Source organism: Dermacentor albipictus, chromosome 3, assembly GCF_038994185.2.
Source record: "Dermacentor albipictus isolate Rhodes 1998 colony chromosome 3, USDA_Dalb.pri_finalv2, whole genome shotgun sequence".
Lineage (NCBI taxonomy): Eukaryota > Metazoa > Arthropoda > Arachnida > Ixodida > Ixodidae > Dermacentor > Dermacentor albipictus.
Window position 1 is genome coordinate 143870712 of NC_091823.1, and position 27622 is coordinate 143898333.

General features: G+C 46.0%; 1 protein-coding gene across 4 annotated transcripts in view; it reads right to left on the reverse strand.

The window, feature by feature from the left end:
• LOC135905319 (sodium-dependent phosphate transport protein 3-like) overlaps positions 1–27622 on the reverse strand; it is a 73883-nt gene that overhangs the window by 20549 nt on the left and 25712 nt on the right. For all 4 annotated transcript variants that reach the window (XR_011512931.1, XM_070536105.1, XM_070536104.1 and 1 more), the window contains 3 exons: positions 23041–23224; positions 21910–22049; positions 4865–5014 (listed from right to left, as the gene is read on the reverse strand). Coding sequence is in view for 3 of the 4 variants with exons in the window: in XM_070536105.1 (XP_070392206.1) it covers positions 4865–5014; positions 21910–22049; positions 23041–23224 (474 nt within the window). In the remaining variant the exon portion in view is untranslated. The remainder of the gene's footprint in view (positions 1–4864; positions 5015–21909; positions 22050–23040; positions 23225–27622) is intronic.

Below are 27622 nucleotides of genomic sequence, written 5' to 3' on the forward strand. Positions count from 1 at the left end.
CTAGCAAAGTTCCCCAATTTTTCAGCCGCCTCGTTGCCTGCTATCACGTTGCGTTGCCAGCAGGCAACGATGCGTTGCCAGCAGGCACCTGTAACGTCAATCAGGCGGGCTATCCAATTAGCTGTCCAAGTTGTGTCATTGGGAAGACTTGAAATGTGCCGCTTCATTCAGCTAATTTTGAATAGCATACATATGCACAGTAATTTGTGTACTTCAGGACACACTCCATTCTTCAGTCTGCAGAAACTTCTTCTCAGACCGCTGCATACTTACAGAGCTTCCTTTTGCTTCCTCCAACCACGAATGTTTCGCTCATTCACACCGAACTGCCTCCCTGCAGCACGACTGCCGATCGTTTCGGCAACTACAATCACTTTTATTTTAAAAGTACAGTACCTGAACACTGCTTTTGGGGCCCTGACATTTGCAAAGCATGGCCATCACAAAGTCAGTGTTAGACTCACTTCGTGATGTGTTGCGGTTACAACAGCGATTGATGATGGAGTAAGAAAGCTGATGCAGATAGCGTCGAGCAATACCGAAACTGGAACTGTGTATTTGGGCGGAAAACTGTTGGGATCTACATATAGCACAGATTAGGATTTTCACAAGGTAAAATTTGGAAAAAAACCCTCAGAATATATGCGGGTTTTTAAGGTCGCCCATTTCACCACATTCCCAGGTTAGCAGCAGCGCTTTCTTTTTATGCTGACGGCTACAAGGATTGACTGACTGACTGATTCTAGGGTGTTACGTGCCAAAACCATGATTTGATCCTGAGGTACGCTGTAGTGGGGGACTCCAGATTAATTTTGACCACCTGGGGATCTCTAACATGCCCCCAGTGCACGAGACACGGACGTTCTTGCATTTCTCCTCCATCGAAATGCGGCGGTTACGGCTGGGATTTGGTCCCGCGACCTCATGCTTGGCAGCGCAACACCATAGCCACTAAGCCACCACGGTGGGTAACAGCTACAAGGAAGACTTGTAAGTGTAATATAGAGACAATCGTAAACGTATTTACTAGATAGTTTTATGTTATCAGGCAATTATCAAACCAACATACTAATGGAAACAGCTACAGCAATGTGGCAAATGCCCATGGTGGCATCTGCAAGTTTTCGCTTCACGTAGCATTAAAAACACACACAGTTCATGTTTAAGTTTAGGAAAGAGACGTGGGAACAGACTCGTTTCAAATAAACCAGAAGTAGTTAACACTTGCGTGAAGGACATGAGATACAGCGATGGCAGCACGGTGAAAAGTTAAAGGGGAATGCCGCGGCTTGAGGGGAGGGTAATGTTGAACCGATCTTACCTGTGCTATTATAGCGCTGACATGAAATTTTTGTGATAAAGTATTCCTTGAGAGATACCACCTGTGTCTAGGCATACAACAAAACCTGTTTCGGGGATCTTTGAACTTCAGACTGGGATTTCATACACCTACGTATCTGTTGGCCAAAGATGAAGCAGTCCCCAAAACTAAGCATGCTAGCTGAAATCAGGCTGATATCACATAAAGTCACTGAAATTGCAATCTAGAATGTTGCTGTTTAACAGAATCTGTTATATTGTTAAACATTGATATGACAAATTTCAATATAGTGAAATTCTCTATATAATGAAGTATATAACTACTTATCTAAGAACACATGTATTTTGAACCTCAATATGATGAAGTGTGTTTATATATGATTTCAATGTAATGAAATTTTACTGCCGCCGCAAAGCAATCCTGAGGCAATAAATGGAAACTCCCACAAACACAGATGGTCAAATACAATCTACGGTTGTTATGATGGACCCATGTACGACAGCCTTTCAGATATAACAGACCATATTTCAGCCTCAGTTTGTTCTACCTAGTTTATTAATGCAACGAAGTTCGCTTTTAACGGACCATGCTACAACAAACTATTGGCTACAGCGGCAGAAATTAGCAGCAATTCTTTTTCAAAATTGGGCGTATAAAACATACTTCTGCCGCGCCGACACGGGCTGACAACTGACTTAGGAGAGTCAGCCGACTATTGCGGCTCAATATCGTGTGCACGAGAACGGAAGGTGGGGCAGAAACGCATCGCCTTCTCTTGCGCGCTAGGCACAGGAAAGGGGGAGGCGAGAGACGGGGGGTTTTACTCCAAACGCTGCTGTTCACAGCGAGGTCACCCTATCTTGAAAGCGATGTGCGATGTAAAGTGCTTGCCCGCGTGGGCGCCATATCTTGAAAGCAATCTGTGACGTGAACCTAGTATGCGCCCGTGCGGTCCTCATCTTCAAAGCGATCTGCGATGTGGACACAGTGCACCCGGTGCCGGTAGCTTTGTATGCACCGTGCTTTCAACGTTTAGTTCACATTGAAGCAAGAGAGAGTACAAAGGTCAATTCACTTGCCACCGCTACCGTGCTTATCTTGCTTAATTTGCTATCACAACGGATGCTTTGCCTTTTGGGAAAAACTGCAACTTTTTTGTTTTTTATGTTAGACATTCGTCCCTCACTCTTTTCAATAAAGTTGATAAGCACTGTCTTCCCACGCCAGCAAGAAGAAAGAGGGGGGGAGGGGAGTTAGAGCCTGTTAGCGTGTCTCATTTTCTAGTGCTGCCATGACAACGTGTGGCTGTCAGCGTGTATGAGTGCATACACAGCCTGCACACCAAGTTTTGAGGTAATCTGCCATGCGTGCAAAGCGTGGGCATGCCAAGATGATGGTGCATCATGTGCACCGTCCTTCTGTGCCTTTAGTACTGGAGATTGCGTAATCTCTAGTTTCAGAGACACATTCAAGCGAGAGGCAGAACAAGTATTCATTGCTTGCTGCTGGCACTTCTCACGATGGTGTTGTCTCCCTGCAGGAGACCCTATAAGCTGTGGGGGCAGAGTTATTGTGAAATATGCGGCTGGATTAGCTTCGCTGATGTGAAGATATCATTGGATCGGCATGAAGCTGTATCTATCGTCACCGACTCAAATTCAGCAAACTGACTCTTTTTTCTCATTCAAATGCGTATTTTCGGATTGCCCGATAATTCAGAAAATTTGCAGCCCCCTTCCACGTAAGAAAAATCTGTTGGTGACTGTACTTGTTTGCAGAAAAGTTCAAATTTCAATGTAAATGTCGACATAATGCCGATTTTACCGACTTCATTACGTCAAGGTTTAACTTTATTGCTATTTATGCTTGACTTGGTGGCCGTATTAGCACAGGGTCATTCAGTCACAGTCCAAACTATCGCACGACGTACTGTAAGATGTCCGAAATTTCGGTCATCGTGATAGATTAACCACCGCATTCAGAAATGCAACTTAACTAGAAGCTCATGCTCGACTTGATATAAATGACGCCTGGTGCAAACATGCCGAAGACGCTCATTGCGTTGACGACAGGTGTCGCTTAAATCAAGTGAAGCATGGCTTCAAATTAAGATGCATTTCTGAATACGGAGGTTAGACTATGTATAGGGCTAGTTATGGTGCCAATGGGCTGTCGGAATAATCAAGCATGTCTGAATTATCAGTGTCCGAATAATTCATCATTGACTATTTGTACGAGCAACACTTTTTTTTTTCTGAACCTTGGCAGGGTGCAGCTCGTACACAAGTTCGGACTTTTAAACCTGCAGATGACGCCATGAATAATATACAGAATAATATAAGCAAACCGATTGAATTCTGCTTCATCCTTTGTTTGTCCATCCTGCTCCCTATGTTTCTCCCGTCCTCACCGAAGCCTACTACATCAGTGGCACACTCTAAAAGATGGTTGTCCTTGGTGCTGTCCATGCTATTAGATAATGTAGTAACTTTAAAGCTTCTAGAGAAGGCATCAACTGATGCAAAATGTCATGCTGTCAAAATTCTAATCTTTTGTGCAAAAAAACTTTCGGAAAGTATTTCACCCCTAAAGTGTAGGGTGCAGGTCTGGAGTGAGTAAGTATGACACGTGTCATTCTATCACTAGATAAAATGCAGGAAAAAGTCACAGGATATATTTTACAAAAAGATTCTTTTCGACCTCGGACATAAACATCAGTAGGCATTAAGCTGCCCAACTGAAGATGCTGCCAAACTGGCTTGAGTGCTCTCTACTAAAATTCCCTTTGTTTTTCTATAAGAGTCGGAGTCCAAGAACTTCACTATCTTCAAGATTCAGTGTACATATAACCATGACAGTGACACAAAACGCAAGGTGTCCTGCCAGTCAATAACTATGTTCATCTATCCATGTCTTCTATGGCTAACTTTTCAAATATATTGACATGGATGCATGCCTTCTGCTTGAACAGGTGTATATTTGAACTCAAGCACAGGTATTACTCAGCCAAGACTGAACTGCGAGTGGCACAGCACAATGAGCCATTTAAAGAACAGTGAAAATACTGCATAACTAGGAGAATGAAAAAATGCTATGACGCATTCTACTTCGCTGTGACTTGCTGTCTTGTAAATTTAAATTGAAGGAGAACACAAGAACAGGATTGACAAGTGCCCATTGGGTAGTGACTCTCTATTCACTTATTAATTACCAAGATTGTGTGTTTTAAAGAGTTTTATATATAACTTCTTTTTGGTACTACTGTGTTTTACAATGATCTCTGTGTTGTGTTATTTTTATTAGAGTCATATCCTGTTCACTATAGTTCTCAAGTTTGTAACCTCTTGGCGTGTTTTAGACTTCATTGACTTTTACAGTGAGGATGTACCCCTGACATTTCTTGAATCTGGAACCTTCAGTTACATTCACACTCCTGTAATGTCTCTGTTGTATGCTCAGGAGGTCAACAAGTTTATCAAACTTGAACTTCAATAAGTTGCAATTTTCACTGTTCCACTCATTTTGACTTGGGCAAGCCTTGACCTGAGGCAGGGACATCCCGAGGACGCCTTCAACATACGCTGGCAGCTTCGTGAACAGCAGCATGGAGACCCACAGGTTGGAAAACCGGGCTGCCACCAGGGCCCACACAGGTGCAGACGTGAACACGGCTCGCCATGGCAGTGGCCGCTTCTGCAGCAAAAAAGTATGCATACATGACATCTGCTGTCTAATGAAGACCACGCTGTTTCAGACACAGTGAAATCTTCTAGTGCACAGGCTGCTGCTAGAAAGTTGAAAATTCAAAGTGGTTTCTATTTTTCCTGCGAGATGGAGTGGAAAAGACTGCAGACTAGAAGCCTTGGACATGCAGCTCTGATATGCTTAAGCCTAATCTCGGCTGAGGCTAAAGACACACTGGTGATGAAGCAGTAACACAATGCAGCAGACTCCTGATATCTCAACCCCGGCTAACTGAATTTTTTGGTTAAATTGATACCAACCGTAGGTCCTGGCAAACCCATGCATTTCTTTGGGCCTTAACCTTCCGTTACTTTGATCCTAAAATTAGCCTTTTCCGGTTAATTCGAACTTGACCAGTTAGCACGCACACACCTGACCCCTATCGTGACCCCAAGAGCAAACCCTGTAGTGGCAGCATCTGTCTCGTTGGAGCTTAGGCAACAGAAAATGCCCTGCACACACAAAAAAAAATGATCCCGTCGAAAGCACCTATTTTCAGTCTGCCCTCGGAACATCTGCAAGCAATAACTGTAACTCACAATGTCAGATTACACTATTTACCCAATTCTAATGTGCATTTTTATATTTGTTCTTGTTTTTTTCAATTAAATCGGGCCAAAAATTGCCTGCACACAAAAGCAAATCCAGCTTTGCTGCATTCGTATGCCTTACCGAACACTGGTGTATTGCAGAGAAGCTCACTTCAGAAAAATGGCCGCCACTGAGCAACACATATTGCACTCTTGCCGAGTTTTCTTGCTCAAAAATCTGGTGTGCGTTAGATTTCCACATAGTGTAGGAGCTTTACTGTAATTTATAAGTCAGTTTTTTATTTTAAACACAGAGAAAGACAGTGCGGGTTTGATTAAGGGGCGCAATGGCATCAGGAAAATATTGCCAAATGAATCAGAGGTGTGTTTGGGCACTTTTTCTGCATCTTTAATTTGATCCACCGGATAATTTGATGACATTTGTCAGTCACATTAGGGTTGAATTAGCGGAAGTCGAACGTACAGTCACACAATACTGCACTCAATACACCAACCAGAAAAATACCATCCATTTAAGTCTTAATGCTGTGACACATGAAAGACCAAAAATTGCTGAACAAACAGTAATATAACAGTGATACAATGCTACAAGCAATAACTCACTCAAACAAAGCAGCAATTAAAAAAAATGGCAGGTGCATCGATCCTTCGATGATTGGCGGTGTTAATGCAATTAGCAATCTTTCTTATGATGCCATGTTTAATATGTTATGATGATTATTATGATTATTGTATCCCCTTGCAATCCATGAATCACTAAACCTAATGGGCACATCGGCAAGCACACAAAGGGGCATGCTCACTGCCAATCACAATGCTGAATGATACTATTACACAGTATACTTTATAATCACTGCACTCCAGTTGAAACTCTGTAGTAACCTCTACTATCTAGGGATGAGCAAATGTCAAATTTTTAAATGCATAAGCATCTCTATGCCAACCCAGTGAGGAAACTGGTCCATCCATTTGCCACGTAAGATGATCGCTTTCAAGATAAGGCCTGCAGCAGCAAGCACATTCGCTTTCGTGCTACCCCTCGCTTCAGCGCAAACTAAACTGTGAGAACACAGAACACATGAAGCTGTCAGTACTCAGCGCACTAGGTCCACATTGCAGATCACTTTCAAGGTAGGGCCCCCCACGTCTTACTTCAACGCAAAACTAAGCAGCGAAAATATAGGCCTGCGTGGCTGTGCCATAGGCAGCCAATGCTAAAGCACAGTAGATGACGGCTGATCATGGTTCAACGTGGACGGATAAGGTGCTAAAGAGCAATAACTGCATATAATGATTGCTGCCGTCTGCAGCAGTTTATGTCGCCACAGCGCTCTTGTTTATATTGGTTGGATCAAGTTCCATAACATTAGCAATGACACTGGGCTGTGTGGAGATGAGCAAGTGGCACAATGCTTATGCATACACAAGTCCCATAGGAGTTTCTGTGTGAATTTTCAATTTCAAAGCGAATTCAAATAAAGAAAACCAAGTGTAAATTGAATATTTGTCAAATATTTTTTCAAATGCAAGTACGACTGGTTTTGCAAAAAATTCAATTTTTTTCATCAACCAGCGGTAAGAAAAAAAAAGAAAGCAAGTATGTTTCACAGAAAAATTATGCTTTTTGGTGAACAAAATTCTTGCGTGCCACATTTTTGCTTGGCAGTATCATCACTGTAGTTATTTAATGTTGTTATGAAGGAAGGATAGCTGTTTGACATCTATAGGAGCAGTGAAAGCCTCCTGCATGTCGTAATTCACTCAGACGCCGAAAAGAGCTGCTCACTGGACACACTAATGCCTGGTATCGGCAGATATCCCTATGCAAGCCGAGCCAACAGTGGGCACAATGCTTATACTATCGCTCACACGGATCTTTTTTATTTGCTCAAAATTTCATGCTGCACATACCATCCTCAACATGTGCTTATGGCAGTGAAAATCGCTGCTACAAGCAAGGAAAAATTGCTGCTGGCTGATGAGCTCAAAAAAGACATTCCACAGTGCCGACTTGGAAGAAACCTTTCAGAAGCTTTCGTTGTTGAAGACATATCTGGGTTCCTTTCCGTTGAATTTTTCCTTCTTTTAAAGTCATGTTTGCCATGGAAGCATCCTGGAGGTACTCAACAACTTCAGAACGAGGTTCTAAAACACTGCCAAGCTTGCGACTTGGCCAATGTAGCTTGGAAACGGTGTTTTTAGACACTTAGAGTAGTAGCACACACAGAGGTTTACACCTGGCGGCTGGTGCTGCACAGATGCATGAAGAGGCAGCACAGTGTGGGTGCTTGAACTGATGGTGTCACTTGGGTAGCCATAAGCACAAGCAAGGGCACCGTGACAGTGCCCATTCTTACCTTCAATACTGTTACGCATGTAAAACTATTTACAATATGTATTTACAAAGAAAGAATGTTCGCAGAGACTAAAGAGAGCCCAGTCAGGCTGTGTCAACTTCTCATCATCTTCAGGACTGTCGTCATTCTCTTCTTTGCCTCATCATAACCATATGCTTCTCTGCACAACAAATAAGCCTTACAGCAATACAATGTGTATGCTTCGCCGCATAACATGGCAGTACTGCAGCGAAGCCGACTTAAAAAAACCAGCAACAGGAATTTTTAGGAATCCGAATATTTCGAATAGTAAATGTGTCTTTCGAATCAAATGAAAGGCCAACAAATTCGAATCAAATATTTGAAGTTGCAAAGATTTGCACACCGCTGCCACTATCCCTAGTGTCCACGCTTCAACTCGGTTACAAGGGCTATTCATCAAGTGGCCGTGCTCGACGTGAAGGTGCTATCGTGGGTGGGGTGCTACTACTTCAAAATATTTAAGACTACGTACATCTTGTGTCACCTTGGCACATTCAATCAGAGGGATTGGCTAACAATGGGCCTGCACCAATATCACATACACAGTGCTGAAATGTTTGTTTGTGCCCATATGAAGTGGCACACACCCAATGAACCAAGTTGTTCAGGCCAGGCATCAGCCAGACAAGCTGCTCATTCAGGCACATACCCAATGGACCACGTCTCCTCAGCAAGACAGTGTCTGCTTGGCAAATCAGCACATACCTAGAGGCCCAAGCTGGTACAACGGAATCTCAATATAACAAACTTCAGGGGACCACGACAAATTGTTCCATTATTCTGAAAGTTCGTTATAGTAAAAGCCATAAAATGAACCATTCCGCCTATCAAACCATCAGCTGTCACAGTATTGGTCGTCCATGAAAACATCAGTGTTGGCTCTAGGGGCACGCCGTTGCCATTTTACTTAGAATCTGCCATCATGAACCACCAATGCACCATTAATAAAAGTAGCACACACGCAAGAAATGCCGCTGCCACCTACAACACCACCGACAAGGAGTAAGCTCTATGTCACTTGCAAAGCACAATGTTTTTTTTTTTTTACATCCCTTGCCACAGACACCACAACTGTCTTGCTTGAGGTGGACATCTGACCTACAGTTAAACCTCAATATGACTAAGTAGGTAAAATAATTAATTTGCTTTGTTGTATAGAAAGTTTGTCGTATTGAAATTAGACCTTCTATGCAAATAAGTGGTTGCCAATAAATTTTTCTTACATGGAAGGGCCCACAAAATTTTCCGAATTATCAAGCACTCAACAAAAGCAAACTTGAATGAAAAAAAAAGATTCATTTTATTGAGTTTGAGGGTTTGCGAAGAAGATATGGTTTCATGACGTGTCAATGCTTCACATTGGAGGCTTGAATTAAGTGAAGCCAGCCATGCTTTCACGTCCATTCTTCCTCATGGCTGATAGTGTCTCCAGCAGTGGGACGACGCTATCACGAAAAGTGCCAGCAGCAGGGAGCGAATGCTTCGTCAAATCGTTGCATAATCTCGAGCTTTAAGATTATGCAACCTCGAGTACTAAACTTGCGGGAAGACAGCCCACATGATGTCACACCATCTTAGCATGCCCAATCTTTGCACATACAGAAGAGTACCTCTAAAACATACAGTAAAATCTCGTTACTACGAACACCGCATTAACAAACTTTTCAGATTTACAAATTTTTTTTAAATCCCCGCCAAAATGCCTATATTTTCAGTACAAAAATCTTTCAGTAGTACGAATTTCAGATTACCAAATATTTCAGAATAAAGTATGTAATTTAATCCCGCAATCACTAAGATCCTTTGTTATTACGAAGTTCCGCTGAAGTTTCGGTACCGAATTCCCGAGGCTTACACCTATCATCATCATCCTCAGCAGCAGCAGCCATGCACTGGGGACGGGGTTTCAACGGGTACAGCCCCAGCAGCATCGGCATCAGCACGAGTGTCGCGTATGGTCATGTTCGAACTCTCCTACTACGTCATAGGCCTAGCGTCACCCCGTTGATAGCGATCGGCAGGAGCTGCCAAGTTACCGGTGCTGCGAGTGTGTTGTGCATTCTCTTTGCTGACAATTAGTTCTCCTGGCCCCCGTGTTAAGAAGAAGCGATGCCAGTTTTCGCTCAAAGAAAAAGTGGAGATCTTGACGCAGCTGAATGCTGGAAGAAATCAAGTCGACCTTTGCAAGGAGCATGATATTTCCCCGTCAACAATGGAAATAATGCTCAAGGATCGGAAAAAGATCATGAAATTGCATCGAGAGTCACAGCTGGCTCCTTCAAGAAAGCGCTTGCGGGTTGGCAACTACCAGAACGTCGACGACGCCATCCTCACGTAGTTTAAGGATGCCAGACAAAACTATGTGCCCTTGTCAGGCCCGATTATTCAAGAGAAGGCGCTACAGTTCGCGGCCACCTTGGATATCTCCAGTTTCGATGCAAGTGCCAGATGGCTTTACCGCTTCCGGCAAAGGAATGGCATTGCGTGGCAGGCTGCTTGTGCCGAAGAAAAGGCAGCAGATGCCGAGAGTGCGGTTGACTGGCGGAACAAGCGCTTTCAAGAGATCATAGAGTCTTTCTCTCCAGACGACGTTTTCAACGGCGATGAAATGGCGTTCTTTTATCAGTTGTTGCCTGATAAAACAATGAACTTCAAAGGTGACAGGGGCAAGGGCAGAAAGAAATCACGTCTCCACATATCGGTTCTATTCTCCTGCAACTCCACGGGCAGGGAAAAACTCAAACCGCTAATTGTGGGCCAGTCTGGTAAGCCATGCTGCTTGAAAAACATTGTCTCATTGCCTTGCGACTACCGAGCCAACAAAAATGGGTAGATGACACGAGAGTTGTCCACTCAGTGGCTGCTGCAGCTTGACGACACATTGAAGAAGAAATACAGAAAAATTCTCCCCATTGTCGACAATTTCTCGGTGCAACGTGCGTTGAACAATGTGCGACATGAATTTATGCCCCTGAATTGTACTTATTTGCTCCAACGTTTGGACCAGCGCATCATCAGATGTGTGAAGGCCAAATTTCGAAAGTGTCTTATGCAGCGCCTCCTGATCAATATTCAACCGAAGCTGCCCACACAGGTAAACATCCGTCAAGCTGCAGAAATACTTACAGGGTTGTGGTGGAACGTGAAGGCAAGCACGATCAGCAACTGCTGGCGAAAGGCAGGCCTTTTAAAGGCTTCACCTAAGCCGTAAGACTGCAAGGACACAGAGGAGCTCAACCCAGAACTGTGGAATGAGCTTACCGAGAAGCTCCCCGTCGACACCGCGGTGACCTTCAATGATTACATTGACAGCGACAGCGCGGTGACAACATCCACAGAGCTCACCAACGAAGACATCATGAATAAAGTGCATGAGCAAGAAGATTGCAGTAGTGACGAAGATGATGCTGACACTGAATCAACACACGAAGAGGAAGAGACTGTTTCCAGCTCGGATGTTTTAGTTTTTCTGGAAAAGACGCGGTCATTCCTCGAGCACTGTAAGGATGTCCCCGATGACGTTCCGAGGAAGGCCGAGGATGTGGAGGCGTTCATCCTGCAGCGCTTGCTGTCTACTCGCCAGAAGAAGATTACAGGCTTCTTCAAGCAATAAATTGTAACTGCCCAGCGTTCTCATTTATTATTTATGTACGAACACACGCATCTGCTGCAAAGGTATGTAAATTTCGTTGTTGTGTTACATTACTTACATGAAAATATTGGTTTCTCAGTACTACGGTAATTCAAATTAATGAATTAAATTCGGTGGTCCCGCGAAGTTCGTTGTAACGAGATTCTACTGTAGTGTGCGGGTTGCGTATGCGTTCAGTCATGCTGACAGCTATGTGCACCATAGCCAAGCTAGAAAAGAAGACGTGCACCAACCTGCACCCCACTTCCACCTCGCATGCACTTGATTGCATTATTGGGAGTTCGTTCACCTCTCCCCCTTTCCCATTACTCGTGTGGGAAGACGGAACTTAAGCCACCATCCTTCTCTGCCTACCTTCCCGTGCTTTCCCTTTGTCATGATGTACACGGAATGGACAGATATGGTTATATGCACTGTGGTCGGTGAAATGAACAAGCAGACGATGGCGATGACCTGTGAAGGCTAGCGGCAACGGTGCATCGATGACATGTGCACATGCTCAGTGGAGAGAAGAAAAAGAAGCAGGCGGAAGGACATGTGAGAGAGTTGAGAGAGACAGCGAGCGTGGCAGACGTGGCAGGACTGAGAAGACGGTGAGTAGTGGCCTGCTGAGTTCCTGGTCAAAGGTTGTGGTAGGCTCCTACCTAGTCACACGCGCATCATCAAGCTTCTTCCTGCAGTCTGCGGTTGGTGAACGTTGCAAGCCCATCAAATCCGGGCAAACCCAGCATCTCTGTCACCGTGCCCAAGCTATGGATAGCGAATGCCAAAAGCATGTCCAGCCATTGCCTCCTCCACATTCAAGCCCGTCGCGCTACAGCACCGTCGACTGCCATTGCTTCATCAGGTCTGCACCAGCACCAAACCTACCTGCCAGCATCTCTGCAAATCCCATAATGTGTCTACCATCTGTACCATGACTCAGTGACATATTTTCGTTACCTGTTATAGTGATCTTTGAACTGTGCTGTTAACGCCTTGTTTGTTTTTTAAACCTTGCATCAGCTGTTCTGTAAATATAATTTTTGCATTTGTTGTGAATCTGTACACACTGCTTCGTCATTAATATTTGTTTTCAAGTGCTTCATTTTAAAAAAGCTGCAGCTTCACACGAAAGATGAAGCATTGATCGCGATAGCAAATTAGCGGACAGCTATACAAAATAAGGATAGCAGTTTTATTGGCCACATAAACTTGTAAACATAGGCATGCTAACTAAATTAACAAGTATAGTGTCACGCATGCACAAACAAACATGAACACATCTAACTCGATGACTGCAGAAACTCGTTGCCGGGTCACTGGAATGAGCAAGCGCAGCAGCACCAGCGAGGGAATTGACCTTCATGCTGTTTCTAGCACCAATGCGAACGAAGCGCTATGAAAACACTGTGAACAGTGGACTCTGTCCCTATCGCAGATGGCTTTCAAGACACAGCGGCCCGGGCCGCTCGGAATAAAATGTGCCTCCCCTCCCTTCCCCCGGAGCCATGCACACGACGGAAGACTGTGTGCTTCCTTCCCGCTTTCCTTCCCTCTACTGTATGCGTGAGACTTAGCTGCGATCACTAGCTCACCCTTGCACACTTTCACTCGCACATACAGCATATGCCATGCAGCGAGGATTTTATCACCTTTGGGCTTTGCATGGAACCTCACGGCAACGGCAGAAATGCAGCTGGTGTGTCCATATAATTGCTATCGTAATAAAAGCAAACATGAATGACTTCACTCTGCCACTTCGCTTCCTGACACCCATGCACCCAAGGTATACAGTCTACAGGGCGCAATAGGATCCTATCACACTTGGACTTTATACAGAACATGACGCTGCTCCGCTTCAGCAGTGGTGTGCAATTTGAGAGGTGCATTCACAAGCAGCCGCCTGTTTTCAACCGTTTAACCATCTGCGTCCGCAGAGATTTCCATTTATAGTGAACCTTTGCTATAACAAAATGAACAAGATGGCAAAAAAAGTCGATGCAAGTGGCAATAAGATAAAAGCAACCACTCCATAAAACTAAAAAAAAGTAGAGGCAAAATAGTACAACTCACGAAAGTCTAATGTGGGAGCCATATGGCACATTTTCAATTGCGATCAAGTCAGATATGGACCTAATTTCTTGGTAGCAATTGGCTCTTTTGCCCAATCTGAGAAAGGGAGCCAATATGGTCTAAATTCAAGTAACCCTGGGCACGCCGGGCATGTGGAAGGCGGTGCGGAATGTTATTTGTCTGTTCTGTTTCGCACTACTTCCACAGCACTGTTGCCACCACGGCTACGACACTGCCGCCACGCATTGCCGATAGTGCATGGGAGCAGCATGCGAGGAAAAGGGTACTCCAATGGAGAGGATCGTTGGCTCGCTCGGCGCGAATAAGCCCCCCGAATAAAACTAAAGGTAGTGACGTTCTTTCATCTTGCTGCCCGAGCCAGCAAACGGGGGCAGGTGAGGAGGTCTAGGTCTTATCCGCATTCTCCTGTTGGTGGGGCAGGTTCACATGGTTGTGCTCATGCAGTTTCCGCGGAAGCAAGCGCACGGGCGTCCACGCATTACTGGCTGCGCCTTTTGTTTTCTAGGTTTTTCTTTGTCTGGACTTGCTCTGGGGCCATGACAGTTGTCCTTGAATGCAGGGCTGAACACTGCAATCGTGACGATTGTGGATCTGGTGGTTGTGATGATCAGTGTGCTGTACAGAGCGATCGCCACATTCAAAAAGAATGAACTGAGAGGGCAAGCGGTGAGGGAAGGCAAGTGCAGCAAGAAGGAGAGGCCGTGAGTGCCACCGTGAGCAATGTCACTAGACTAGATTCAGTTTTCAAACTCCTGTGACTGTGTGGACCCACCACCGATCCTCGCATCTCGTGGCGCTGCTGTCACACTTTGCTCAGTCAGCACTGCGCACACAAGGCGGCAAAGCACTGTCCACGGCTGTTCACCTGTTTCGGCTGTTTGTATACATGCGTGTTCTGCTGCAGTCTCGGTGTTTTTTGGGACACTCTGGTGCGTTTTCAGTACAGTGTGCACTTTTGGCGAGTTTACCACCCATATCATCCCATTTATTTTGGTGATGCGAATGCATATTTATGCTCAGTTCCTGCAACGAGAACTTGCCTTGAATGTGCAAGTCTGCTCGCAAACGCGCACAGCTCACGCAGGTTTTAACATTGCATTTGCGAATGTGGTGCTCTGGTGAAAGAAATAGTGCTAGCTTCATTTTTTTTTCATCCCGAAATGGAAGTGCTGAGAGTGTGTATGTATACAGGGTGTCTCAGATAACCTTAGCGAGAGTTTATAAATATGCGAATGCCACGTAGCTGGGCAGAACTAAGGTAATGTTGTTTACCATCACTTGGAGATGTCAAATTACTTTTTTAATTTCAGCCTAGTTAGATCATTAGTCTTACCTAATTATTCAACTTCTCAAATATTATAGTTAGATGAAAAGTGTAAATGAAAAAATTGTAGAGCGACATGAAAAATTCCCGATGCAGATTTCTGCTTCTCAATACGTGCTACATAAAAGTATTTTTCTGACTGTGGAAGAAGTTTGCAAATGCACGTAAAATTGCCGCTCGTGGCACGTTGCGAGCCAGGTGTTGAGGCCGCGTATTGAGGCTGCTTGCTGAGGCCGCATGTTGAGGCTGTGTGTTGAGGCCACGTGTTGGACTCCCACTGAAGGTCGTGGGTTCGAGTGCCTTAACTATATATTAGAAAATGGGTCTTAATTAACTGTGTCCTAATTAACACCAATGGTGGTGGGTCCGACTTCCACCAATGGTCGTGGGTTCGAGTGCCTTAACTTTATTTTAATTAACTGTGCCTTAATTAGCTTTGCCTAATTCACTATGCCTTAACTTGGCCTTAACTGACGTCATCAACTGAGCACTTGGGCTCCCTTGACTTTTTGGACCATCGCGTGGTTGCGCTAGCACCGCCTCATGAGCCATACAATGCATTTGCGTTAATAATGAATTAGTACTAATCAGCAACAGCTGATTACAGGTACTAATATGTTGCTTACAGCTACTAATCAGCAACAGCTGATCAGTAGAGCACAGTGGACGGCCAGGGCTGCTGTGACGCACTCCAGGGGAGCACAGTAGCATTTTCACAGCTACATAAAGCTTTTTAATCAATCTGCTAAATGCGAGACTATAAAAACATTAAAAAACGCATAGGTGAAAACACTTGCATTCGTAAGTTCCGAAATCGGAGGTCCCGGGCACCTTCGCCAACGCAAAGCAGCACCCGCGTAGCGTACCTGGGGCGTTCCCGCCCTCTGGCGGCTAACAAAGACACACAGGGGCGTTCGCAATATACAGCGGCTACAGAGAATTAAACTGAACCTAGTCTAGTAACGTTGGCCGTGAGCGTGCAGCTTGCTCATCGCTGATAATACGCGGGCGTAGCATGGAGGAAAAAGGCGCACAGGCGGCACAATGGCATAGCTAGTGGTGCAGAAAGTTGCTTGCTCATCCAGCGTGGAATGCCTTGCTTGGTGCGAAAGGTTCTGAACACTGCTGTCAATGTGCCCACACTGCTTGATAGTTCGCTTAAGTGGGGCAGCGTCTCGGTATGCTTCGAGCAATCTAGTTTAAAATGCGTGAGTTTTTGTTGGGACTGAGAGAAAATTCAATAAAGCGAAAATTCGACTAGAGTGACTTCGTTATAATGAGGGTTTGCTGTATTATAAGGGCATTCCTCTGTGGTGGCAGTGAAATTTAACTATACTGAAATCACGTATAGATACACTTATTTATATTGAGGTTTTGAACACACGGTGTTATATGGACAAGAAGTTCTGAAAAGTTAAGTACCTTGTTATGTTGAGAATTTTTCTATATTGAAGTTCGTTATATTGAGGTTTATCTGCATTTGAAAACACAAGCCCATGTAAACAACGCTGTCCGGAAATGGCAAGCCACGTGGCATCCCCGTGAGCATGGCGGTTACTACATTGTGCATGTAAAGGCCACGGAAAGAACTGCAATAGAAAGAAGAGGCACAAGCCGAAAGAGGGATGAAATAAGGAAGAGAGGTGTCTCTGTTGCCAGGCAACACTTGTTTTGGCAGAGTATCGGCAGAGTATGGTATGGCAGAGTATGACAGATCAGAGTATGAGCTAGGAATCCTGATATGTCGTCGGCCCCTCCTGCGTTTTTCTCCTTCTGTGCCATCTCAGGTTTTCTTATGCCAGCGCCGCAGCGTGTGCTTTTTACACCACGTCGTCTTTAAGCCCACGGCTCCGGAAATATGCATTCGTATTACCGAGGTGTTGACAATATGATGCGGAAACTGAATAACAATCATTACGTTGAAAACCTCGACATTCTGAAGTTCATAGTACTGAAATACTTTTACAGTGAAGCTATAAGAAGACAGCAGGGGATTTCTGAATGTTGATTAACCTGAAAAGTTCGTTAAAGAGGCCCTCAAACACTTTTCGAGCCACTGTTTTTCGGTCTCTGGTTGCTTAGGTTGACAGCTGGAGAAGTAAACGCAACACAAATGGAAGCGACACGGGTAAGCAGTCCAAAGTTATCTAGCCGAGAAATTTCAAAATACAAGAAAAGGAAATGCATGCCCACAACTTAAAACTTCACGCGGTCTTCTTTCCCCATTTCTCTCACCTGCTGCCCTAACACCTCACTCCCAATGGTAAGAGCCCAAAGCGCCTACGTAGCTGGAGTTCGCACTCCATGGTTACCTACACGTTTTATGTTCACGAGTTCCGGTTACTTCGGTGTGCTGATGAGGCTGGTTGAGCAACCTGGGACTGCGCAAACTCTCTTTTCTTCAGTTCAGTTTTATTTTAGTGCAGCACCACGAACAACCAAAACAGTGCGGCAACAACGATGCACCGAGGTGAGGAACCAGCACCACGAGAACAACATGCAAAACGAGGCAACAAGGCTGCTCACGAGTGGACAGAAGTGAGGAGAGAAGCTTTTGTGCTCAGGTGCCATAGGTATGCCACCATGCCAGAGGCTAAAGAACAGCCAGTGCTGCTGTCTAGTTTTGTGGTTGTAGTGATTTCTTTAAAGCAGCATCCGTTTGTGTCAATATAAAGATTACGGCAAACAACATGAAACCAATTTTTATCGTGTTTTTGCTGCAATGCAGTGGTTATCCAAACTTCACCAATCTGCATGCGGGACGAAAAAATGCGGTCTGCAGTGGTGTAGTGATTTGCTTGCATGACTAAAATATTAAACACTGCAATACCACTGCTTTGACCTACGTTGGGAAAATTCCCAACTGCCAATCTCCACAACGTGCAGCAGGAAAATGGTGGCTTGAGAAGTGTTGCAAGGCCCCTTTAATATGATGTTCATATTAACGAGGTTTCATTGTAGACTACCTGGGTCACTAGGTTTGTGAAAGAGCTTGGACACACACTGCAAATTGGGTGAAGTTCTCATAGAATCCTAATTGCATTATTAATATTCATTAACAGGGTTTCAAATGTTGCAACACATGAAAGAAACCATGCACACAACCCAAAAAGCTTATGCTGACTGGATTTTTTTTCTCTGGGTATTGCAACTCCTATAACTATATATACCGTATTAACTCGCATAGTGATCGCACTTTTTTGTCAGAAAGAATTGATGCAAATTCAGGGGTGCGATCATTACGCGGGTTAAATTTCCCGCGAAAAAAAAAACTTTTTTTTTCGTCCCGCATTTGCTGCGGGATGCGGGTGCGGGACACCAAAACAAAAATGGCGGCCGGCGGAGCAATCCGAACGTAATTTTTTTTCTCTTCTCGTGAGTACAGTTAAACCTGGATGTAACGAACCTATATGTAACGAATTCCTGGATTTAACGAAGTTTTTTAATTCCCCAACGCTGCCCCCATTGAAGCCCATGTATTTTCGACCTTGATGTAACGAACGCGTTGCGGCGGTTAGCCTTGATGTAACGAACTCCCAAAGCTGATCAGTCATTACTTTTTGCACTTTTAAGGAAAATTCGGCCGAAGAAATGCTCTAGATTATTGAATATTAATATTGTAAGGAGCCAGCAGCTACGCGAACGCCAGGGATTGCCGCGACCGAGCAGTTAGCGATGATGATGATGATGGCGGCAACTAGCGCCGCTCCGTGCCTAACGTAGCAGTCTTTTCAGGCTTTGCTTGTCTAGCGTGACGCCAGGTGGCATTGGTATCGGTAGCTGATTTCTCTTTCAGATTTATTTTGTTTCGTATAGATTTGAGGACAAGCATTCTTATTTAGTGATTTTTATTTGTTTCAACGGCTTAGACGCACTTATGTGTAAGAATTCACTTGAAAAGCAACGCTGATAGCCGGTTCTTTCATTGCCAGGGCGCGGGAAGGGAGAGGGACGATGACGAACGACACTCCATGACGAACGACATGCGTCACTTTTTTTTCTTTCTCTATGGATGCGTTGCATTCGCCATTTTGAGTGTTGTCCTGTGTTCTGCACGTGTGCGTGTGTCAACTGTGCCCTGGTACTGGTTTGTCCGACTTGTTTTGGAGGTGCTAGGCCTGCCTGTCGGCGTGTAGTCGTGCGTCTCCGCTTCTAACTACGTCGTCGGTTGGTCGTGATGAGTTCTGCTGCCAGAAAACGAAAAGTTCGGCTTTTGAAGACAAACTCGCAATTTTAAATGCTGTCTCCGCGGGCGAGAAGAAGAAGGACGTTGCCACCCGTTTCAGCATTCCAGCGAGCACATTATCAACGATTTTGAGTGCGGAACACAGCATCAGAAACGCAGTGGAGTCGGGAACAAGCTCGAAGAAAAAAAGACTGAAGCTGTCCACATACACTGATGTGGACAAGGCAGTGTTCACATGGTTTTTGGACACGAGAGCCAGAAATGTACCCACAAGTGGTGCGATCTTGCAACAGAAGGCAAAGGATTTTGCGTGTTTCCTGGGCCATGATGATTTCAAGGCAAGTAACGGGTGGCTGCAGGGATTTAAGAGCCGGCATGGTGTTGTCGGAAGAGTAATCAGCGGCGAATCTGCCTCCGCAGACAGCGATGCTGCTGCTTCGTGGGTGGCTGACGAGCTGCCTGGAATCCTGAGTCGCTTCGAGGCGGCTGATGTCTACAATGCCGACGAGACGGCTCTATTTTATCAGATGCTTCCGGGCCGCACGCTAGCGTTAAAAGGCGATGACTGCCGCGGTGGAAAGCAGAGCAAGCTCCGCATAACGATTCTGCTGTGTGCCAACCTCGACGGCACAGACAAGCGAGTCCCGCTAGTTGTCGGCAAAAGTGCCCGTCCCAGGTGTTTTAAGGGGACGAAGCGTATGCCCGTGAAGTATGTGGCGAATTCCAAAGCTTGGATGACTCGGCCAATATTTTCTGAGTGGTTGAAGGAATTTAACCAGGACGTCAAGCGGCAAGGCCGTCAAGTTTGCCTACTGCTGGACAATTGCTCGGCGCACCACGTCGAGGGCCTGCAGCTGTCGAACATCGAACTGCATTACTTCCCGGCCAATTGCACGTCTCTAATACAGCCCCTGGACAAAGGGGTCATTAACAGTTTTAAATGCTGTTACCGGTGCCTACTAATCCAGAAGATACTTCTCGACATCCGTCTGGAACGGGAGATGAAGATCGACATTTATCAAGCAGTCGAGATGCTTGCTGCCTCCTGGCAAGAGGTCAGGGCAGAAGTTATCGTGAATTGCTTTTTAAAGGCCGGAATAGCCAAAAACGCACGGGCTGGTGCCGACGAGGAAGAGGAGGAAGACCTTTCTACTCCGTCCGATGTGGCCGAAGCGTGGAACGAGCTATGCACTAACGGTGGTGTACCCGACGACGTTGAACTGACTGACTTTTTGTTTGCCGACAACGCCGCCGTGGCTACAGAAGAAATGTCTGATGCAGCAGTAGCTGAAAGCGTGCAAAATCCCGATGGCGGTGATGATGGTGCCTGTGAGGCAGATCCGTGTGACGTGCCTTCTGCAAAGGAGGTGATCAACGCAATGGATGTTATGCGCCGTTTCGTCGGCTCGCTCGACGATGAAGGAGCTCTACACGATTTAGCTTCTTTGGAGCGGCGTGTTGTGCCGTCACTTGTGCCGAAGAAGCAAGCGCAAATTACGCAGTTTTTTGGTGTAAAATAAATGCTTGAAGGGTGAGTTCACCTTCGCGGATATATTGAGCTATTTGGTTTCGTTTCTGCATCATTCGTACGAGCCTTCACGCGAAACCTGCATGTAACGAAAACCTGCATGTAACGAAAAATTGCAAGCTTTTGTCAACTTCGTTATATCCAGGTTTAACTGTACATTACGTGCATTGAAACAGTTTCTTCCGTATCAGTGATGGATAATACTGTTATTATCGGCAAGTTTGCAGCAATAACGTAGCCATGTCCACTTTGAGGGGACAGAAACAGATGGGCGCGCTTAGCTGCCAGTGACAGAAACGCACGGCCGGCGTGATGCGGAAACTGCGGCATCTGTCTTCACTACTATCCTAACACGGCACGTCTCCGCTAAGGGCGGCCGAATATCTTAGCCATGTTACAAGCGTCGGCGTATGAATAGTGTACACTTTTAACGTATCAGTGTAAACGTGGCTACTATCATTGCTGCGCGCGATTTGTTGTGTGCTCATGAGTGCAGGTGAAAATAATCAAAAGGTGCCTTTCTTGTTTTTGTTGACCATAATCTTTATAAAGCCTACCCATAATAAAGGCAAGTTTGGTTGTACCTCTTTTTGTAATGGAAGTGCAGAAAGTGATGAAAGTAATGAAATGAGGCATCTACTTAAGAATGTTTGGTGCGTGCAGACCGCTTGGCTTGTCTTGAAGGGTCGTTTGCGTAGCATTCGACAGATGGTAAGCGCGATCATTATTAGCTAGACGTGGCACACGACATATCACTGTGGCAAGTTCCGGGTGCAATCATTACACGGGAAATAAAAAAGATCGAATTCTGATGACAAAATTTAGGGGTGCGATCATTACGCGAGTGCGATCATTATGCGAGTAAATACGGTAATGTCCAGTAAGTAAGGCGCTGATACCCATCAGGGTCATCCGATCCGATGACTGCAGACCTTGCGGTGAACAGTGCCGCTATTACTTTCTATCACAGCCACAAGTACATCCAATAAACACTTTTAATGTCTGAAGTTCATTGGCACCTTCCTGCCTGCTTGTACTCGTCACTTTTACATGACTGCGTGTTTCTCCAACCGTACACCCATTTAGCTGCAAAGGCGCCTCGCTGAAATGAGACGAAGAGGTGAAAGAAACGAATACATTGTTCCTCACCGCTGTGCTAGCCCTGAGTGGTCCACCTCCATTCGCTCCCTGTATATTGTGAAGCTCAGCAGCAGACACCTTTGGGTCACGAGCCGGATCGTCAAAGGCCAGGAAGTACCACAGGGCTAGCCACAGGAACCCCAGTAGCCCTGCAATGAAATTAGCATGCCATCCAGAATGAATTATAGGAGAACATTTTAATGCACCACATTTACTTGCGTAAGACCCAGACTTCTTTTTTCCAGGAAATGTGGCAAGGTGTGACCCTTACACGAGTGAAAAACATGACTGAAGAACCGCAAACGACGCGACAAATGATATGCAGAACAATGCTAACAGCGGTTACACACTAAACATGCATTTATTCAATATTCAGCACTGCTGATCAAGTTCTGCTTCATTCTTAAGCCCTCACACTCAAAATCACTCAAGGCGAAACAAGACACCAGCCATCTCAGCCCGCCCTTTGCACTCTTTGAATCTGCCTAAGATTACCTCCAAAATACGGCGCATGGCCCACCCTGTGTGCTCCGTAGTGGCCAGAGTAAAGATGAAGATGCATGCACTAGGTGGAGAGGGTAGGTGAGCAAACACCACCTGTCGCCCGACTCCCTAGCGTGCACTTGGTAACATTACCATGCTGTTCCCCTTCTTGCACTGATGAAACCGTTGCTGGGGTGAAATATGGCTGACAATAAATGTTTCCAGCTCTAAAGATTGCATCCGGCATCTTATACATGCATTACAATATAAGGACCCTAGTTGTGCCAAACATATATAGAGGATAAAGATAGGTTGTGTGAATTTTATTACATTTGTAAAAAAACTATCTATGCTAGTCAATTATCTACTGAACAACAGTACGATACACAATGCATAATACAGCACACACATAAAAAATGTTTGTCGCTTTATACCACCCAAAAAATTATTTGTTTTTCTTGACACAAGCCCCTCTGAAGAACTTCAATATGCAATAAAAAAATTGTGACCCTCAAAGGGTTCAAATGAGAGACAGCTGTTGTGAAATGCCTGGTATACCGCATTAATCGGTGCTCTTACAAACGGGTCTGACCGTATCTGTAAAACTGCAGGCCAATGTTTTTATGACGATGCAGTCTTTGAGTGAACATGGCTCACCAGACATGTAGAAGGCAAAGGGCCACCCTCCAGCCACTGACATGGAGGAGAGGTGACCGAAGAGCAGGGTGGCCACCACGATGCCCATGTACCGGCCGCAGAACACCACGGCTACAAAGGTTGACCGCTCCTGTCGGGGCGCCCACCGGGCCACCAGGGCAACTGATGATGGCATACTCAGACCCTGAATAAAGGTGCAGCAGTGAAAGCAAGGAAAGACTAAGACATTTTTGTCACACCATGGGACACCGGGAGAGAAAGTAAGTATCAAGGCCAACTGGAAGGATGGGGCATGGCTGCATTGGAGAGGAAGGCGCATTTTACCCAATCAGCATCCTCCTAACGACCTATCAAAAGAGCCAACTACCCTGCCTCTGGGAGGCATACATTACTTTGAGGTAGCCCAAATTCAAACGCTGAGAAGCAGCTTTGCAACAAGACCAAGATGATGCTGATCGGTTCTTGTCGCGCGGAGATAATGTGGCTCGAAGTTGGGTCAAACTTCAGAGTTTCAGCGTGGAGTAGGGTCAGTCAACGCTTATAAAGTATTGTTTTTTAAGCACTTGTTGATGGAATTGAGCTATAATATTCTGCCAGAGCATACTTTGCAATATAATGACTTTAATATCATGACTTCCAAAAGACTGAGTATTTTTCTTTTTGAAATTTTTCGTTATTTTAAGTACCGCATAACTGCTTCAGAAACCATACATCATTTCTATCATACCTACTTCAGATTACATACCAGCATGATAAAAAGTGACCGCCTAGCTGGGAAACGCTTCTTCCTTCCGACGCATGTGCAAAAGTGATCTCCACTATTACAAATACATTTTCTGCCAACAGAACTATTTAATGGTGACCAATTCCAAACGCTCACTAGTGTATTACTAACATGACTACCTCTCAAAGTGCAATGGTGAAAACTGAAATAAAGGTGCTACCACTTATAAAATCATGACACACTCTTGCACATATACAAATGAGATAGCATGGTAGAGCCACATGTGCAGAGGCCCCTATATTTCTCTTCACGAGTTTAGAGCATGCTTGTGATGTTATTGGGGCCGGATCACTCCAGAAAAAGGGAGAAGCAGCACGCGAAAGCAAAACACACATCAGACTGGTATTGACGTACACGACACAGATAACGGCACACACACGTGACAATGTCCCAAAATGCCTCATAGGCGACATGCACTATATCTATGGATCGGTGGATTATGATTGGCCTACAGTTCCGGCGGAAGCGTGTGTCGCCGTGTCTGAGACCTCGTTGAACCGATGCCGGCCAGCGGGGTCGGACAACAGTGTCGGCCGGCGGGTCGGACAGCCGTGTAGGACGGCCGGGACGGTCGGCTGGGTCGGACAGCCAGGTTGGACGGCCGGGTCGGACCGCCTCGCGGGGCTCAGGTAGCCGGCCGCAGTCACCGGGTCGCGTCCACAGCAGGCGGGGTAGCCCTGTGGCCGCTCACCCGAACGCTCGAGCGCCCCGGTTCCGGACCGCCAGCCCTCCTGGACCAGTGCCCAGTGGAAGAGCGTGGCGAGGTAACCTCCCAGCAGACGACAGTGTTGCTTCAGGTGTGGCGTATTGGTGCGGTCGGCGATAGCTCCTATGGGCCAGACGCCCAGCGAGGAAGCTGTTTCCGTCGACCGCCGAACCTCGCGCACTGCTCACGCCACGGGCCACGGGCCACACTCTCGTGCCACGCTTTTTGAGGCGCCACTGCCGACGCTCCCAAGTCGGCGTCGATGATGATGATGACCATCTTGCGGGTATTTGCCAAGATTCACTGTCCTCTTCACCCCCGCACGGCGCAGTCTTCGTATGTTTATGTTTCCACTCCCGCGTACCATATATTATGACAATGCTAACACAAATGGGAGTATTGGATTGTTTGCCCTTATTTCAAACATCGAGCACATGTCTGAAAAATTAAGACACAAATATAAACTACGAATGTTATCGTTTTCTGAAAGTTCACACATCAGGGTTCACACATTGGTTGTCAAATACTGCTACGTGCTACTCAAAGATATCGGCTCTTGGATTTATTGGGACGTACGCATAGGCGACTAATGGCTGATCTGAAAAGGACGACGTAACTTTCTTGATGTTGGCTGGCTTTCATGCTGGCCAGAAACACATTTTGTAAATGGTTCCCCTACTGTAATCCCACTTAACATTTATTTGGTGGAGGTGCAGAGTACTTCTTCTAACGACGCAGCTTTGCAGAGAATGTCATCTCGAATCTACCGCCATGCCACCTGGTGATGACACGTCACTCTCAGCTACACCTGCAACCTCTACCAAGTTTATTGTCCTCTCACAGCCCTGCGATCCCGGGATCTTTTCTGGGGCAAACAGTGTTGTCATGGATGAGTGGCTAAGCATGTATGAGCGTGTCGGCAAAATGGCCGAGATCTAACTATAATGCTGGTCAATGTCATATTTTACCTTGGTTAACCCCTTGCGTCTGGTTTCGGACCCACAAGGACAACCTCACCAGTCGGGACACATTCAAGCAGCAGCTCTGCGACCTTTTCAGCAAGCAGTTTGGTCAACAGCAACTGCCAAGAACCAACTTGCAGCATGTGCCCAGATGTTAAGTGAGCCTTACTCGTTGTACACACAGGTCATGCTGGCCTTGTGTCTATAAGCTGACAAGAAGATTTCCAAGGCTGACAAGATTGCCCACAAATTGAAGGGTGTCGCATACGATGCATTCAATCTGCTCGTCTTCACCAACGTGAACACCGTTGAAAGGGTGACCAAAGAGTGCTGTCATCTGGGCAAGTGAAATGCAGGCCCATCTCGCCTCAGTTCGAGTGTCTACCGAGCGGCTGCAACGTCGTCCTGTGAGGCAACTCCTTGTCAACTATGCACATCAGATGATGTGACCTACATTGTGCGCCAAAAACTTGAGGCCGCATATCCAGCTTTTTATGAACCCATGGTACCCGAGACCTTGACGCCGGCTATTTCATTGATCCAGGCCACTGTATGGCAGGAATTTGTGAACTTAGGCCTCTTCTTTACTGTCTGCGCCATGAACACTCCTGACGCTGCCCTAGTCTCCATGGGCAGACTTCGTCGCAGACCATACGCCCTTCATCGTTCCAGAAACCCGCTGAAATAGAGAACTGCAGATGATAAGTCTATCTGTTTTCGCTGCAGCCGAGTGGACACATTGCTCGCTATTGCCAAAGCCAGCAGTCCTCTCAGTCCCATAGCCCATTTCCCACTTGCTCTGGTCTATTCCGTACTGCAAGCCACTCTCTGTCCCACACCGAATCCCCTGCACCCAATGTCCCTGAGGAAGGCACCTGCTACGCCCAATCGCCTCCACCACATTGCCATCCATCTCAGTCACCGATGCGCCGACGCTCTCCTCCGCCATCCTTTGGCCGTCGCTTTTCGCCAGAAAACTAGACTGCGCAGCTTCTGGAGGTGAAGCTGCACTGTCAATGCTGACCCAAAATTCTCTACTGCCCTTACGTGACCACCGGAACATTCTTGAAGTCCACATCAACAGGGTCCCTGTCAGAGCTTTCATTGACACTGGGGCGCACATCTCTGTCATGAGTGCCAGTCTTCGTCGTCGCATGAAGAAGATCCATACACCTCCCACGACCCGAGTCGAACGTGTTGCTGACGGTGCGACGGTCACTGCTGTTTAGATGTGCACAGTTGGAGGTGCTGTTGCTGGTCACCAGGTGGTTACATTTATGGTCCTTGCGCAGTGCCCCACGACCTCATACTTGGACTTGATTTTCTTTCTGCCAATTCCGCTCTGATTAATTGTTCTGCCGGTGTATTCTGCCTTGAACTGCCTAACCTCTGCGAACCCAGTGACCAACCTCCTTCGTCTCGCTGACACTGCAGCGACTTTGGTCGCCTACCATCTAAAGCCATGACATATGTCGAAGCGTAATGTTCGCCAGGTGTTCCAGATGGCAACTACTATGTGTTGCCTCTTACTGATGTCCTGCTTACTCACAGTATCACTGCAAACTACACAGTCCAGAGAATTAGGGCTGACAGAACCTGCCTTCTACTTGCGAATTTTAGCTTCATCAAACAATGCTTCTATAGGTGCTTTCCGTAGCCCACCTTTGCTCCCTGCAAGATTTTCAGCTAGAAGCTCTTGCACTGGATGCTACACGTCATTAGAAGGGCACTCTGACTCCAACAACTTGTGGCAGCTGTGAAATTCGCAGCATGATTGCCAATTACCTTCTGCCTAAGTGCACTGAAGCCCTTAGATGTATTGTCGAGTCGTATTGAGACATTTTTGGCTTCCAGAATCGGCCTTTGGGTCAGACGTCTGTTGTCGTGCATCGCATACACACAGGCGATGCCAGCCCTGCTCACCAACAGTCCTATTGAGTGTCTGCGTCTAAGTGAAGTGTCATCCAGCAGGAAGTCAACAAAGTGCTTGCAAAGAACATTATGGAGCTGTCTTCCAGTTCCAGCGCTTCCCCTGCTGTTTTAGTTGAAAGAAAGGATGGATCGTGGCACTTTTGTGTGGACTATCGGCATCTCAACAATATTACGAAGAAAAACACTTACTCATTACCG